The sequence below is a fragment of the Myotis myotis genome, unplaced genomic scaffold (assembly GCF_014108235.1).
Source record: "Myotis myotis isolate mMyoMyo1 unplaced genomic scaffold, mMyoMyo1.p scaffold_m19_p_14, whole genome shotgun sequence".
Taxonomy (NCBI): domain Eukaryota; kingdom Metazoa; phylum Chordata; class Mammalia; order Chiroptera; family Vespertilionidae; genus Myotis; species Myotis myotis.
This window is the reverse complement of record NW_023416318.1, coordinates 19232512-19251014: the sequence shown is the minus strand read 5'-3', so window position 1 is coordinate 19251014 and position 18503 is coordinate 19232512. Positions and strand designations below refer to the sequence as shown.

General features: G+C 36.5%; 1 protein-coding gene across 9 annotated transcripts in view; it reads left to right on the top strand.

The window, feature by feature from the left end:
• EHBP1 (EH domain binding protein 1) overlaps positions 1-18503 on the top strand; it is a 324049-nt gene that overhangs the window by 27849 nt on the left and 277697 nt on the right. For all 9 annotated transcript variants that reach the window (XM_036334392.1, XM_036334393.1, XM_036334397.1 and 6 more), the window contains 2 exons: positions 4457-4514; positions 11712-11807. In XM_036334392.1, coding sequence (XP_036190285.1) covers positions 4457-4514; positions 11712-11807 — 154 coding nt within the window. The remainder of the gene's footprint in view (positions 1-4456; positions 4515-11711; positions 11808-18503) is intronic.

The window sequence follows — 18503 nt, the reverse complement described above, 5'->3', positions numbered from 1 at the left end:
GTGCTGACTGCAGGACTGACTTCCGGTTGGTCAAGCCTCAGTTGTTACCGGTCGTTACGACCCAGGGTTTTTATATATTAGGATGTTTCTATCTCTCTATCCCTCTCCCTCCCACTCTCTCTAAAAAAGTCAATAAAAATATATTTCAAAAACTTTACCTTTCAAAAGTGTGCAATTCATTATTTTTAATATAATCACAAAGTTGTGCAACTATCATTACTAATTTAGAATATTTTCATCACCCAAAAAAGAAATCCTGTTTCTGTTAGTAGTCATTTTCATCTTTGAAGTTGTAACATTTCCTCTCTAAAGCACACTTATCCCCTTTCCTTTCCCCATCCTTTCCATTCTCCAATCAGAGGTAGATCAGAATTCATTGTTATGACTTACTATTGTTTGCAACTGAGCCTTCTGATATTGTGACCACATTTCCTTTCTTTTGCTTTTTTTTTGTGTTAAAAATTGCTATTTTATTTTTTGCCTTTTCTCTCCATTTGTCTATCATTATTATCCTTAATTTTTTGTTGTTAGCCGGTCATAATCTCTCTCTAAACAGTTAAACATTGGTGATTCATCAGTTCAAATTTCCTCTCAAGCCTTCAGGTCCTGCTCTATTTTGAAATGGTTTCTTTCTAGGTCTGCAGTGTAGGTGACATCTGGAGACCTTTTTTGTAACTATCATCCTGGGGGATTAGTCAGATATTTAACTCTGGATTGATCTAAATTTCTTACCTCTTTTCTCTTTCCCTTTTAACATATCTGTCCCTTCTTTTAGATCTGGAAGATTTCCTCAACTTTATCTTCCAACTCTTCAATTTTTGCTTTTCTAAATAAAAAAAAATGACAGTTTCCAGAATACTTTCTTATTCTTTAAATATTCTTTTAATATTTTTCATGGGTACAATAGCTTTTATATTTCTAAGGATATTAGCGATAATGTCCTGGGCCTTTCAAGTTCTGTTTTTCTCTTTTCCAGCCACTTGTCTTTTATATTAGAAGTTTTCCTTAGATGATCCTTTGTTGTACACGTTTAAAAGGAGGATGATTGTACAAAACTGTTTGGGAGCTCTGTGCATATACTACTACAAGGGGTAGTTGCTAACATTTGAGAATTTTCTGAATGGCAGGCTGAGCTAAGCGCTCTTCTTACATTATCTTAAGTGATTTTTACATTGGTTATAGGAGGCTCTAATTTCACAGATGAGGAACCTTGAGGCTTAGATGATATAATCAGAAAAAGGGGAACCAGATTCAAACATGGATCTGTCTGCCTTCATGATTCTTTTATTCATCATATTCTCTTTCCCACCTTCCTCACAGTAAATGCTTCACAAATACCAGGAAATCTCTTGAGAACTTTGAAGTCAGGTAGAAGCAAGATAGACAATAATCATTCAAACACATGATTGAAGCAATTATAGAAATGTGCTGTGAAGAAATGATGAAAATGATTTTTGAGGAAGGCTGGGGAATGGTTTAAGTGGATGTATTTTTTTTTTTTAATTTTTTACTAACTTCAGTTTCAGGGAGCTAAGTACGTAACTTGGAAATACTAATATTTATGTGAGTGACATGTGAGTTTTATTACAACAGATATAAAAAAAAGTAGTAGTAAGTAACATGCTAAATTGAAGGAAGTAGTATGGGCGATTCTATAAAATAATAAGGAAAGTGGAAAGTATTATTTGGGGACATATTTGTGTGTGTGTAACAGGGCATGTAAAGTCACTCATCTAAAGTCTGCCAAATGGTGAAGTCTGTCAGCTGAAATGGTGCTGTCCCTAAATACTGATACATAGGTATTAGAAATAACCTGTCAGCGAAAGTCCATATGCATTACCAGTTAAATATTTTTAACCAAAAGCAATCACTGTGACTATATTTTAAAGATGGTAAGAAGCCCTAGCCGGTTTGGCTCAGTGGATAGTGTGTCGGCCTGCGGACTGAAGGGTCCCGGGTTCAATTCCAGCCAAGGGCACATGCCTGGGTTGCGGGCTTGATCCCCAGTAGGGGGCGTGCAGGATGCAGCCAATCAATGATTCTTTCTCATCATTAATGTTTCTCTCTCCCTCTCCCTTCCTCTCTGAAATCAATAAAAATATATTTTAAAAAAAGATGGTAAGAAGATGCAAAATATAATTTAATGAAAGTATTTTTATTTAAGTGACAAAGATTTACGTCTCTTATTAGAACTATCCTTTCATTTTTACAAAAAGAAATATATCCTGTATATGTGTACTTGCATAATTTGTCTTGTATAATTATTTTTCTTATTGAATTAATTATTATAGCTTGCTAAATAACTCTTGTGAAGTAAGCATAAAGGAGTATAATTAACTGGAGCTACAGCAGTGATAGTACAATAGGAGGCAGATGTGCCTACTGAAGGATAAAAATAATTACTTGAGAAATAGTAGAGTTAGAGTATTTCTGTGATAAAACAATTTCTAACCTTTTGTTTCAATATTCACAGCATTCCACCATGAAATGTTCAGTTATGGCTAAGAGCCCTTTTCCCTAAAAAGAGTAACCTTGTTATTTAGTGAAGTGCCTATTCACATTAACTTCAGGGTTAATATTTTGAGCTTTTTCTCATTATAGGCATATCCTGGATTCTGTGGTGAGAGGAATATGTTGTACTTTTTTTGTTCTAAGGACTTATGGTTCTTTATTTTTAATTTAGGAAAAGCGCAGAGGCTTAAATATTACTAAGTTTGGAAGTATAACTGTCTTTTATCTTTAGAAACATTGATTTCATATAAATGAAAACTAGTAAGACATAAAAAGGTTTGTGTCTCAGCACTTTGCAATGTAAGCTTCTACAAGACAGCAACTTGTTTTATTGTTATGTATATGTGTGTTTAATTTACTAAATTTTCTATAATGTTGAGGAGGCACTATATAGACATACCCACAAATTCTAGTGGTTTAACCTAATCAAAGTTTATTTCTTCCTCACTCCTCAGTCTAGAGAGGGTATTCCAGGTTGACTGTCTTTCCATGTGATCATTCAGGGGCCCAGACACCCTTTACATTATGACTGTGCCCTCTGCATTCTAGAATCCACTCCATGCAGCTGCTGTGGAGAAGGCATACTCATTTATTATCCATTTTATTCTGAAAGTGGCACAGGTTACTTCTCACATTCCAGTGGTAAGGAGTATCATATGGTTCCATCTCAATGCATACATGGTGGCAGTGGTGGTGGTTGGATGGGGTGGGGATAAGGGACTTCTTGCTACACCTCCCAAGATTAACATTATGCTTTAGACAGGGAGCATGAATCTTTGGTGGTCAGTTTAATTCTCTACTAAAAAATATTACTTCTTCCTGTATACACACACACACACACAAATAATACTGTTCTGTTGGTAATATTAGCTACCTCTAGATTGTCAGAAGATAGGAGGCAAGTGATTCCTTGCCACAAATTATTTACCCTGTTCCTGAATTTCTCATTTCATTTTAAACCACCAAATAATTTAACCAGTTAGAGTCATTTAACTTTACAGTCATTGAACCATAGTGTTTCAGAACTAGCTGAGATTTTAGTGCAATCTCTTCATTTGATAAATTACAGAATAGACTCAGAAAAATGGAGAGACATTCCTAAAGTCACTTAGGGTCAGAACGAGGAAAAACTAGTTTTCTAACCTCCACTCTAGTACTATGTCATCTTGGAAGCATCTTTTTTTTTTTTTTTTTTACAAATTCTTATCCCCTAAATTAATACAAATTGCTTCCCCAGATTTCTTTCCTTTCAATAACCTCCTAAGATACCCTGGCAGGGGGTGGGTGGGGGTAGGGTGGATTTTAATTACCATAGAAAAGAATGAGTGATCTGAAGAGCATTTGTCTATTGTGATTTTGTGTGCTATAATGGAGCACCACGTTGATTTTGCATACCCAAGGAAGAATGGCCCTGGAATTGGAGGGGCTGCAAATAAAGGGGGGAAGGATGCCTAGTCAAGTGGGACCTATTTCACAATTTTGCCTAGGGCCTGCTCAGACTTTGGGAAGAATGTATGTTAAGACAAAAAACACACCCTCCAAACTTCTATTGTTTTAGGAAACAAACTAATTCAACTGTTTGAGAGTTCTTTAAGTTCAGCGAAATTTAAAAAATTAAATTATTTAACCCTTTGTTCATATTCAATTCCAAAGTATTGTTTCACTTTAACTTCCTCCACAACACATTTAAGTAACTCACCAGTAGTGGGCGTGCAGGAGGCAGCCAATCGATGTGTTCTCTCACATAGATGTTTCTCTCTGTCTTTCCCACTCTCTTCCACTCTCCCTAAAAATCAATGGAAAAGTATCCTCAGGTGAGGATTAAGCCCTCCCACCCCCCAAAATCAATAAAAATATTAAAATTTAAAAATAAATATACTGGAACCAAACCTCACATTACTTTGATTTAAGATAAATTATATTTAATCTTTTTCTTGTTTGGCAGGCAGCCAGATAAATTGGTGGTAGTTTGGACAAGAAGAAGCCGAAGGAAGTCTTCTAAGGTTAGTCTGTTTCTACATTTCTCACCTAAATATTGAATTCAATTTTAAGTTAAATTATTACGCTTCTCTGGCCCTACCGTTGAATATTTTAAAGCATTATTAGATATCTTAGGTTATTTTTAGTCTACTAAAATGATTGACCAGGCATTGTAATCTTGTTCTAAAGTTCTTAAAATGGAAGCCAGATATTTGAGCCTTGATCTTGGATTTGGTAGCCTGGAGTAAGTAGTTACCTAACTTCCCTGTACTAGGGTATCATGAATTAAATAGGCACCACTTATAAAATGTACGTAGGAATAATTTATTCAGATTCCAAGAGGATGAGATTGGGGCACACATAAGGAATGATGAGTTATCTGAGTCCATTGCTGAGTTGAAGAAGAGAAGGGTTTGTTTTTTTCAAAGGCTTATATTTTTTGGACTGATAGCTTTATGGAGAGTAGAATAGAATTTTAAAATGTTCAATAGCAATTGCACAGATTTTTATTAAGGGTATCTTTTCAAATTTTATTTTTATTGAGCTAAAATTTACATACAGTGTAACACACAGATGTTAATTATATGATGTAGTGAGTTTTGATTAATATATACTTGTGTAATTACCATTCTTATCAAGATACAGACTATTTCCACTATTTCAATCAGTATGTTTCTGAGGTGTAGTCATGTTATTTTGTATATTGGTAGTTTTTTATTCCTGAGAAGTATTTCATTATGTAAGTAATACTGCAATGTAATCTATACTAATAAAAGCATAATATGCTAATTAGACCAGACGTCCTTCTGGATGTCCTTCCAGACGAAGCCAGGGCGACAAGGGCTGAGGCAGAGGCAGCTGCTGAGGCAGGCAGGGGCCAAGCCCCTTGCATGAATTTCATGCATTGGGCCTCTAGTTATTTATACTATCCCTGTTGATGAACATTTGCTTAATTTCCAGTGAATATTGCAAATATTCCCTATTGTGAATAAAGCTGCTATGAATAGTACTACTATACAAGTATTTTGGGGGACAAATATTTTCATTTCTTTTGGGTAGATACTTAAGAATAGAACACTGGTAATAAGGTAGATACATTTTTTTTACTTTTAAATGTAATCCCACTAGCATTATAGGAAATACTCAGTTGCTTTATAGCATGAATGGCATCATCTTCAAAGCATATATTTATAGTTTTGGGGCATTATATTTTAGATCTAGAATATTTTCTTATATATTTACATATGGGTTCTGAAAATAAACTTAAGATCTTCTTGTAGGTTTTGGTGTTTGGGCCTTAAGCTTTGGAAAAAAACCAATATAAAATCATCACTAAGTATAATTAATAGATGAATATGACTACAATTATAAACATTAGAAATAGTCCCTAAATGTATTTAGCTATGTCAACAGAAAGTGATCCCCCTTTTAATAATTAGATACCATTATTTTCTTAGGAAAATTATGAAACATAATGAAATACTTTAGATTATAGGTAAATTCAGAATATCCATACTTTTGAAGTTAACTACACTTTTTATTTAGTTGCTAATAATTTTTATTTTACATACAGATTTTTAAAATATATTGTATCAAATAGTAATTGAATCCATGTGGTGAAATGCAAAAATGAGGCTACAGGTTGATTTTTCTCAGAATGCAATATTTTCTAGAAGGAATTATTTCTTATTTGTTAGACGAATTTTTCAGTTGCGATGATTTTAATATTTTAAATCCCTTCTGTGTATTTTAGAATCATTGTGTTTTATTCCCATAATGTGTTAAACTTATTATAGCATATGCATAATATTAAAAAGGCTGTTTTATAAGTTGTATGCAACAGCTAAATAAGGTCATAAAAATCAGTTTCAGAAGCTGCGGAGGAAATGATTATGGTATTATTATAAAAGTTAAGCAAATAACTTTTTTTTAAAAAAAATTTTGTTTTCTTCCTTAATGTATTACAAAGAGTATTATATATGTCCCCTTTTTTTTTCTCCCCTTGACCTTCCCCTGACCTCCCATACCCCCCAGTATCTTGTGTCCATTGGTTATGCTTATATGCATGCATACAAGTCCTTTGGTTGATCTCTTACCCCCGCCCCACCCCTCCCCGGCCTTCTCGCTGTAGTTTGACAGTCTGTTCAATGTTGCTCTGCCTCTGTATCTATTTTTGTTCATCAGTTTATAATGGTCTTAATTATCCACAAGTGAGTGAGATCATGTGGTATTTTTCTTTCATTGACTAGCTTATTTCACTTAGCATAATGCTCTCCAGTTCCATCCATGCTGTTGCAAATGGTAAGAATTCCTTCTTTTTTACAGCAGCATAGTATTCCATCGTGTAGATGTACCACAGTTTTCTAATACATTCATCTGCTGATGGGCTCTTAGGCTGTTTCCAGATCTTAGCTATGGTAAATTGTGCTGCTATGAACATAGGGGTGCATATATCCTTTCCAATTGGTGTTTCTGTTTTCTTGGGATATATTCCTAGAAGTGGGATCACTGGGTCAGATTGGAGTTCCATTTTTAGTTTTTTGAGGAAACTCCATACTGTCTTCCATAGTGGCTGCACCAGTCTGCATTCCCACCAGCAGTGCATGAGTGTTCCTTTTTCTCTGCATCTTCTCCAGCACTTGTTGTTTGTTGATTTGTTGCTGATAGCCAGTCTGACAGGTGTGAGATGGTACCTCATTGTTATTTTGAAAGCAGATAACTTTTTAATCTTGAGAAACTTAAGACATTTTCGAATTCTTGTTTCCAGCTATTTTTAAAAAATTAGCTATCAGTTATATTAAATCCAAATAGTAGAATCATTGTTTTCTTCTGAAAAGACTCTTCTGTGTTCCTTTAAAATATACATTATTTGCTGCTAAGTCCTACTGAAATCACTTAGGGGAAAACAGATCTCTGCATCGACTAGCCAGAAAATACTCTAGTTTTTAATTTTAAATATGGTTCTGAAAAGAGTTTGAGCTACACAGTTATCAATTTTTTTTTTATCATCTGTTTAGCTTTCTACTTATCTTTCCTGATTCTGAGTGTATCTACTTTTTTTATATTGGTTGATTCAAATTTATAACTGACACCAGATAACTATCAGATTAGATAGTAAAATATTAAGGCATATTGCATTATTTGATTTAAAGTTTAGTTCTCAGTGTATTAATCACTTTCTTTAGATACATATCTATTTTTATTGCAAAATATACAAAGAGTTCTTTGCTGAATTATCTTTTATTAAGAAAATAATTATCATGGCTAATTAACAGAATATGCAGCTTCCCCTCATCTTACGTCATGGCATTTATAATAAAGGTTATTAGGCTGCAGTTCATTTGTATATGCTTAAATAAATTATTTTTCAGGATATAATAAGTGTTAATAGGAAGCAGGGCAATTATGTTAGACCAGAAAAATTGTGGCAGAGTAGCCTGTGCCTTAAATCCAGTGTGTGAACTATAAATTTAAACTCTCAGAGAGATGGGAGAATGCCAAAGGGAAACTAGAATTCTAAAGTCCTCACTAGCTTTTTTATGGCATTACCACCTTTACTTTCTTGCCCTTTACTTTCTTGTGGTTGTATTACACCTTTACTTTCTTGTGGTTGTATTACAGCCTTTACAACGCACTACAATATCAAGAGGGGAGGCTACAATTGCAGAACTTTGCCTTATAGTGGTGATGGTGGCAGCTCTAAGATAACTATATGTGACATCCTAAACTTTTGAGTATATGCAGTTTAAATTGAAAATTATCAACTTAATATCTATATAACAATTAAAAATTTTTAGTGAAATATTTTCATTTTTGTAGGAATCAAAAATAAAAAGTGAGTGCATATTCTGTGTTTGGTTCTATACAAGGTACATATCTTTTAGGTAAAGTATGACATGAAATAATTAGAAAATAAAACATTTTATAGAGTAAACTAGAGGCCTGATGCACGAAGATTCATGGGCCTTCCTGCCCCTGGCTGCCGGCACCGCCTTTGCTCCAGTCTGGAGGCGCCTTTCTGCCTTCCCACTCTGCCCAGAGGCCCGGAGCGGTTGGGGCAGTTTGGAATGCCTGCGTAGTTGCCATGGCGACGGCGCAAGTGTCCTGCCCGGCCCCTGGCCTCTCAGCACCTGCGTATGCAAATTAACCCGCCATCTTTGTTGGGTTAATTTGCATACTCACTCCTGATTGGCTGGTGGGCGTCGCGAAGATATGGTCAACTTGCATCTTTCTCTTTTATTAGTGTAGATACCACAAATTGAGAAATTTTGCCTTTTTTCCTAGGCCTTTTTTGGCAGATGCCAAAGGATCTGTGATGTGATTAAAAAGTGAGAAAATTTGTATAAGGCGAACTGGATTATTGCAACCATTATCTGTACTAGGATACTGGCAAATGATTTACTTGCCTTTCATTACCATACTGAGGCGCTAAATGCTTTTGTACCTAATTATTTCATAGGGAAATCCTTTCTGTTACCCTGAATGAAAACTGATTCGGGTTATTATAGTGCTGATATTTGCCAATATGATGTACTTTTTCTATATCAAATTCTTAAGAACCTAAATTACTGTCCCTGTGGATTTGTACAATTAGATGTTTATTACCATAGCTATTTTTAGTTACCTGTATTAGACTTTTCATTCTGGTTCTAGCTTCAGATACTTGAATTCAGTTTGAGGTAGAGGTTGTAGTAAGCTCTTTGAAAATAGAAAAGCCATTTTTTTCATGTTTGCCACTCATGTGCATAACCTATTCCTCTCCAGTAAAACTGGTCCTGCTTTTTGTCTAATATATAATAATTCATTAACATTATAAAGCTGGCATTGCCAGCTGTTCAGCTGGACTACTTGATATTGTTTCATTGTCCTCCCTTAGCCAGGTTATACAGTCTCTGGAAAGAATATCAGAAAGCCAGAGCTCTTAAAAAAAAAAAAAAAAAAAAATATATATATATATATATATATATATATATATATATATAAAATTATTAACTTCAGAGAAGAAGGGAAAGGAGAGATAGAAACATCAACCATGAGAGAGAATCATTGATTGGCTGCCTCCTGCACGCTCCTCCAGTGGGTATCAAGCCCACAACCTGGGCGGGAATCAAATCTGTGACCTCCTGGTTCATAGGTTGACGCTCAACCACTGAGCCATCATGGTTGAGCAGAAAGCCAGATCTCTTAGTTGGACCTTTCTCACTGGGAAGAGAGGTGCTGGATAGAATGGTGAGAAAATGGCAGCACACTAGCAACTTGGGAACTACCATCCTTCCATTTCTTTTTATTTAAAAAAAAAAAAAGATTTTTAGTTTGTTAAGCAGATTATATTTTTGTTTGTTAAGTAATCGAATTACCATTCCCTGATTCAAGACTGAGGATTGAAAGAGGTCATTTAGAGGACCAGCATTAGGAGACCTGAGGAAATTATCTGAAACCACCATCTCTTAACTGCCCAGATGGTGGGTGAATTCCACATTCCCTGCTTTCCCCATTTTTGATCTGTTATTCATATAAATATTAAGACCTTAGCGATAGAAGACTATTTTCTTGACTACCATATGAATCAGAGATAGAGCTGGGCATGATGTTGGTTGGATGAAGAACTCTGAACTTGGAAATCATTGAGTCTGGTTCTTCTACTGTTTACTAGTAGGGTTCAAGCAAGTCATTTACTCTTTGGTTGCTTCTATTTCCTTTTATGGATTTGGTCTAGATTTCCTAAGAATATATTCAGGTCTAAAATTCTTTTATGGCAATTTTTTTTGTCATAAAGAATTTTTCAAAGACTTATCTTTTCTTCTGTGGGTCAGAAAAGTTGTTATTCTATTTATGTTTCTATTGTATGTAGAGGCTATGAAAATGAAAATATAATTATAGGAAGTTTGAAGACACTAGAGAAATAGCCTGGTCTACCTTCCCAGTACATGATAATTAGAGTTGTCATAAGTCTTCAGAATTAAGTATGTAGAGTTTGTAGAGTGGAGTTTTGATTAAAGATTATCTAAGGCAGAAATTTACTTTTCAAAATGGAGATTGTTTACTTTATGGAGTTTTGTTTTAAGACTATAACAAGCATGGAAATAGGAAAGGGAATAAGCAGAGGAATTTCTGGAGATATTTTTTAATCAACAAAACTGGGTTTTTTACCTTGACTATGGTGCGCTAATGTGGTGAGTCTCTACTTCCCTTTCCTCACCTGAAGTTTTGTGATTGGAAGCAGTGGAGAGAGAATAGAGGGAGAATTATTGACAATTTATGGGTTGGAGGATGAGAACACTGCTAAACCTACATCTTCTGCTGGTATTTTAGCTAATAAGACCTGAAAAGATTTGCATGGTATTAATCTCTTTTTTAAAAAAATATATTTTATTGATTTTTTACAGAGAGGAAGGGAGAGTGATAGAGAGATAGAAACATCGATGAGAGAGAAACATCGATCAGCTGCCTCCTGCATGCCCCCTACTGGGGATGTGCCCGCAACCAAGGTACATGCCCTTGACCAGAATCGAACCTGGGACCTTTCAGTCTGCAGGCCGACGCTCTATCCACTGAGCCAAACTGGTCAGGGCTCTCTTAATCTCTTGCATGGTAAAATTCCATGATCTTAATCTCTTCTCAATTTTATTTCCTGGGTTCAAATCCAATTTCTGCCACGTTGCTGATCGTGTTGTAGAACTTGGCGATGGCAGACACTATGGAGTAGTTGTCCTCGCACCAGTCTGCCTCTGAACTGCCAGCCCGCAGCTGATCCCGCCAGTACAGGATGCTATGGCCTCTCTGGGGCATTGGAGCAGGTGCTCCTGCAGCCAAGAAGCCAGAGCTGCTGCTGTACGCCAGCCACTTCTTCTTCCTTTTGACAAATTTACCTTTAAGTTCCCTGATCACAAAAGTAATTTTTAAAAATTTCTCCTAATAAAATTTTGTCCAGTCATGAATAGTAGCTTTTGAAAATATAAAACCCTTCAATTTTGCATCTTCTTTTGTGTGTAGGTGGGAGAAAGGGTGAAAGTTTGTTTATAGGTGTCTTTGGTAGCTCTCATGTGATGTAACTGTCATGGCCCAAGTTTAAAGCTTGAAAAGCTTTATTTGACTGGTTATTTTTGTTTCAGGGAAACTATAGATCTAATGGATAGTTAAGTAGGGTCAATATATTTTTCTAAATTATTAACATTGCATTTCCTGTACTTCATATTGAAGCCATTATTTTATTCTGGTAGGCTCATAGCTGGCAACCTGGAATAAAAAATCCATACCGTGGTGTTGTAGTATGGCCTGTTCCTGAAAACATTGAAATCACTGTGACACTTTTTAAGGTAAGTTTCATTTTTATAAATTGAAGAAGTTACTATATATTCATGGTTCTAAATGAGAGAATATTTCACTATTAATGGTTCTATGCATTGGGGTCCAATCTGGTACCTTAATGTGCATTATTTTTAGGGATATAGCAGTTTATTAACAATGCAAGGGTATCAGGGTATTTCATGGTCTATAAAGTCAGAATAATTTGGTAGTCCTTTTGAACTTATTATAATTAAGATACTTTTTTTACTACTTCCTATGTTCTATCCATGGGAAAATTTATAGTGCTTTTCCTTTAAGAAAGTTGTGGTTTGTGGAATTCTTAGTTCTGAGCCTCATTTTGTTAGCCATGTTTGGCTAATACCAAGATATGTTTTAAAATGAGCATTTGATAAATACTTTAACAACTGATAGCTCAATTTTGAAAACATACTTTAATAAATACTACTTTTATAATTATTCACAGTGTGTGTATACATTTTTGGGGGATACCCTATATTTTAGTGATGATAGTATTAGAAGATAAATTTTAAATTTATATTTGGTAAATATTTTACTGATATTAATATTTTACTTATTTTTTAAAGAAATGTTCTTATTGATCTTTTAGAGAGAAAGGAAGGGAGAGGAATAGAGAGATAGAAACATCAGTGAGAGAGAAACATCATTGATTGGCTGCCTCCTGCATACCCGCTATTGGGGATTGAGCCCATAACCTGGGCATGTGCCCTGACCAGGAATCGAACCGGCAGCCTCTTGGCTCCTGGGTTGATGCTCAACCACTGAGCTAAACATGCTGGGCTTGATATTAATATTTCATAAATATGGCTTAAAAGCAAAATTCTAGTGTAAATTCAAAGTGTAAATCCAAAAATACAGGTGTCCATATACCTACCAGCCTGTTTTATGTACATGGTTTTTTTCTTGAAAGTTTTCCATATTTCTGGAAACATTATAATGTATTTCTTGCACATATGGTGATTAAGTACTAACATATTTACTTTCCTAACCAACTCCTTATCTACTTCAAAAAAAAAAAAAGTAGAGACAACCTTTTTAGCCTCTTTGAAAATGATGAAATTAGAAAACGAATGCTTTATTTATCCTTTTTTTTAAATCTTCACCCAAAGGTATTTTTCTGTTGATTTTTAGAGAGAGTGGAAGAGCTAGGGAAAAACAAAGAAAAATATCGATGTGAGAGAAACACATCAATTGGTTGCCTCCTGCATGAGCCCTGACCAGGGCCTGGGCCAGGGAGGAGCCTGCAATCGAGGTACATGCCCTTGACTGGAATCGAATCTGGTATTCTTCAGTCTGTAGGCCACCACTCTATCCACTGAGCCAAACCAGCTCGGGCTTATTTCTTCTTTCAGTCATTCCAATTGTTTTGAAGTTACTTTCGCAGAAGGACAGGAAGAAGAGGGACATTTCATTAAGCATAATTTAGTAACATAAAGCTTGAGAAGCTGTAAATATGTCTCTCTTATCCGCGTCCAGCGCGGCTAAAGAGCGGTCTGGTTCCTGAATAGAGGCAGCTGGGGATTGAGAAAATGAAAGAGACAGACACAGAGATGGAAGAAAAAAGCTGGGGCCGGGTGGAACCACTGTCTTCTGACCGGGACAGGGACAGAGACAGTAACACCGAGCCAATACAGCCTTTTTATTTATACATCAAAAAACAGGAAGTTTTACTAAAAGTCAAGACAAAGGAGATTATGTGCATTCTTGGGTGGGCCCCAGTCCTATTCATTCCTGGTGCTTGGCTGGATTTAAATAACAAAACCCACCCCCTGGCACCTGGGCTGAAGGTCAAGCTGATAACACTCCTGCCTTTTGGCAAAGCATGTTTTCCAGGACGTGGCTTTGCCAATGCCACTGTCTTCAGCTGACAATTAAAGAAATGCCCATGTGCCTTCCCAGGTGCTCTCTACAAGAAGCTCCACTAAATTATTATATATATATATATATATATATATATATATATATATATATATATATATATACACACACACACACACACACACACACACACACACATACATACATACATATACACACACACACACATATATATATATAGTTTTTAAATATATTTTTATTGATTTCAGAGAGGAAGGAAGAGGGAGAGATAGAAACATCAATGATGAGAGAGAATCATTGATTGACTGCCTCCTGCACACCCCCTACTGGGGATCGAGCCCACAACCTGGGCATGTGCCCTGCCCAGAAATCAAACCAGTGACATCCTGAGCCACACCAGTCTGGCCACTAAATATTTCAGGACATTAAATTTAAGTAGAGCATTGTTATGTGGCTTAGAGTGTGAAATCTGTATAAAAAAGTTACTTTTGATTTTGTCGTCGATTATATTAATTCATTTATTCAGGAACTACTGCAGAGATCAGTAGAACAAAACAGTATGATGAATGTTAACGTACTAACCCATGAATGGAATACTACTTTCAAATGCTGTTTCATTTCTTCTATTTTACAAAATATTCTTAATATTTTATGTGTATTTTATAGTTTTGATATTACTGTTATTGGCTTTATAACATTATTTGATTATGCTTGTCATATATATATATACTATACTTGGTTTGCCTAAAATAAGGGGTGAGACAGTAGCTACTCTTCCTGTTCTCCAGGAGGACCAGAGCTGTCCCATTGCCTTTTAGCCAGCTGTCCTAAAAGCCTGTTATTAAACCCCTGTAATCCATATTTTTTCTACTGGAATAATACAGTAAGATTAGAAGTTAATTGTGAGACCTTTGGAGTATTTAATTCTCACAGCAACCCTAAGGTTCTATGATTATTTCCATTGTATTGAGATTAGAAACGAAGGTAACTTGCTTAGTTTCACTGTGATTTAGCCCCCTTCTTCTTTTTTTGTTTTGTTAATCCTCACCCAAGGATATTTTTTCCATGGACTTTTTAAAGAGAGGAGAAGGGTGTAAGGGAGGGAGGGAAAGAGGGAGGGAAGGAAGGAGAAAAGGAGGGAGGGAAAGAGGGAGGGAGGGAGGGAGGGGGAGAGAGAGAGAGAGAGAGAGAGAGAGAGAGAGAGAGAGAGAGAGAGAGAAACATCAATGTGAGAGAGATACATCGATTGGTTGCCTCCCGAATGCTGGGGATGGAATCTACAACCCAGGTACATGCCTCTGACTGGGAGTCAAACCCGAGACCCTCCCATGTGTGGTCTGATGCTGTAGCCACTGAACAACACCGACCAGGGCTAGTCCTGTTCTGTATTCTACGTTGTACTGCCTATTCTGTAATCAAAAGACTTTGACTATAGATTATAACAGCAGCAAGATCTCTGACATTCTTGAAGAATTTTAAGTAATCCCTTGAGTGTTTTGATTCAGTCTGTTGTTTATATTGGTAAAGTAAATGAATGGACAGAGCTATACAACTTTTTTAAAAAAGAGCATGACAGTGAAGAGGAGTTAGAATAGAGCTGATAAATAGGGGACAGCCATGTGTTTAAGGAAAGGATGTATACACTGAGTGATTCTGAGTTGAAAGTGGCTATTGAAATATGTCACTTGGAGGATTAGGAGATAAGTGTTGTTTTCAAGTACTGATGAGAATGTTCAGCATATCCTTATCACTGAACTTTTATGACTTTGAGTGTTATACTGTGTAGGAAAATAAAACACACACCCAAATACCTCTTCCTGCCTCATTTGCTGTATCACTTGTGCTAAGGAAACCTTGTGACCATTTAAAATATTTAAAAAATATTTCAGTCAACATTTTTATCTTCCTGACTCCCCCATCCCACCAGAATTATAACAGAGAAAAGTAAATCAAGTAAAAAAAACCTTTTCATTTTTTCATGATAATTTTTGGATCTTGTTTTTGAACATCATTGAAAATATTCAAGTGAAAAACTTTTTCACATTTTCCCCCTTTTAAATTTTACTTTAATAAAGTTTACAATTCCCTTAATCTTGAAACTTGTAAATAGGAAAAGACTACTTTCAACCCTCTTTGTTGGAAGTATAGTATTCACAGAGGTGTGCTCATAGTTGAGGTGCATTTTAAAGAACTTATCAATGTTTTATTTTCCTGTGATTTAACTAGAAATTAATTTCTTCAGTCTGCACGCTTGTTTTAGAAATTTGAATTAGATTGAAAATATCTGATGCTAGTAAAAGAATAACTAGCCTTTTAGGGTTTTGAGAAGGAAAAAAAGGCTCTTTAAGCCATTTTCAATTTTTCTCTCTACTGCAGTGGTATGAGAGGAGACTCGAGCAGTGATTTACACCTCTTTTCATCTCATGGCACACATAAATTAATTACTAAAATTCTGCAGCACACCAAAAAATACGTTTTTGCAGATCTGGCAAAAAAAAAAAAAAAAAGGTATAATGAAATTCATACTGGGTAGCTATTGTTGTGTTGGCTGTTGTCATTTTTTTATTTCACAATATAAGGAAAAGAGGTTAGTCAATATCCCTGACTAAAGAGTCAGGTAATGCTTGTTTTAAAAGTTCTTGGGGCACACCAGTTGAAAATCACTGCTCTGGAGCAGCGGTTGCCAACCTTTCAGACCTCACGGACCACCAGTGATCCGGGTTCCTTAAACCAGCGGTCACCAACCTTTTGGACCTCAGGACCACCAGTGGTCCTCGAATCACCAGTTGGCGACCGCTGCTCCAGTAGGACACAAAGAACACTTAATTGATTGAAGCTGAAAGCAGTCTTCATTACAAATGTTTTTGTCTAGTGAATAACATAGTTATTTATGTAGATACTAGAGGCCCGATGCACGAAATTCATGCATGTGTAGGCCTTCCTTCCTCCGGGTGCCGGCACTGGCTTCCCTCTGGCACCCAGGACCCAGGTTTCCCTCCGGCCCAGCTTTGTCTGTAAGGACATCTGGTCTAATTAGCATATTACCCTTTTATTATTATAGATGCCATTTTGAAGTGTCTTGAAAATGAACATTACTGTTGCTATTTTACATGTTTTTACTCACTTTGCTGTATCAGATGTGTCCCTTGGTCCCATTGAAATTATTCTTTTAGGGGTAGTACATCATTGGTGTTTAAAAATAATATTTCAGCCATTGCCAGTTTGGCTCAGTTGAATGTTGTTCCGTGCCGGAATGCAAAACTGAGATCTAAAAGATGTATGGTCCCAAGTGAACGACTAATAGTATTAAAAATATGTAATAGCTGTGCTGCAGCTAGGCTGCATTCCTCAACAAAATGAGGGGGGAGGGCAAGCAGGGTAGGTGGTAAAATGTCTCTTTCCTGAGCATTGTGTCTTGCTTTATTACTTAGTCTCTAAAGTAGCACTGTTTGTGCCTTAAATTCCCCATGGAAAAGTTTTTCAAGCTTTATTATAGTATTTTCTGTCCATAAACCTAGTTCATGGGCTGGGCCAGTTAGGCAAACAAATATCAAGTAGAGTTCTCTATCTTTCTTTCCCTTTTACCCTTTTCTACCACTCCCTGCCCATTACCACCAAAGAAACTCCTTTTTGAAAGGTTTTTTTATCCTATTTGTGTGAATTTATTGATGGAAATAGTTGCCTTAATACAGTTTAGAATCAGTTGCTACTGTGCTATTGCAGTGGGAAAAAAATAAGTAAACACATATAAAGAAGTAAAACTAACAAGTTTTGACTTTATCCCATAGGTATATAGGAGTCATTAAAGAAATTTGAGTTGGTACTAACATTGTTAGAATTGTGCTTTGGGAGAATCAATGTGTACAAGATTGATTGGAGGACAGATAGACTGAGAATGCTGCAGTTGTTTTTATTCAGGCACCGTGGTAAGGACCCAAACTAGGCTGTGGCAATAGAAACAGAAGATAAATAATAGTCTAAAGTGGAATCAGACATGAAAAAGATGCTTCCCTAGGAGCAGCATGTGGGACCTGAGACCCAGAAGGGGAATAGCAGAGCCGTTCTCCCTCTTAGATTGGAATGTTGAGCCAATTCTCCTCTATTTAAATATTGCCGCACTCTCAATATTTTCATCCCTCCCCCTTCTCTAATAATGGAAGTGACCTTGAATAACTTAATTGTACATATGATGGGACCCCACTACTTTTTTTTAATGTTTTATACTCTGTTGCATTTTGCTTTTACTTACTAGTATTCTAATATCTGTAGAAGCCCTAAACCATCCCTCCTGGCTCACATGCTTTCTCTTCATAAAGGTTTTCATGTTCATTTCTGTAAAAAGTGATGTGTTGTTTTCCAGTATTTGGTGAAACCACGTATTTCATTCAGTACATATTTATTTCGATTATTTTTTTTTGTCTTAGAAAGCAAAGACAACTACTAGTATATTTGAATCCACATAACACCTCTACAGTCCCTTATATATAACTAGAGGCCTGGTGCACAACAATTTGTGCACTCGGGGGGGAAGGGGGGTCCCTCAGCCCGGCCTGTGCCCTCTCGCAGTCTGGGACCCCTCGGGAGATAACGACCTGCTGGCTTAGGCCTGCTCCCGGGTGGCAGAGGGCAGGCCCAATCCCTAGGTGCAGCCCCTGGTCGGGCTCAGAGCAAGGCTGATTGGGGAATTGGGGCGCCTTCCTCTGTCATGCACAGAGCAGGGCAGATTGGGAGGTTGCAATGCCACCCTCAGTCACGCTCAGGGTAGGGCCGATTGGGGGGTTGAGGCACCGCTCCCTGTCACACTCAAGGCAGGGTCAATGGGGAGGTTGCGGTGCCACCCCCTGTCA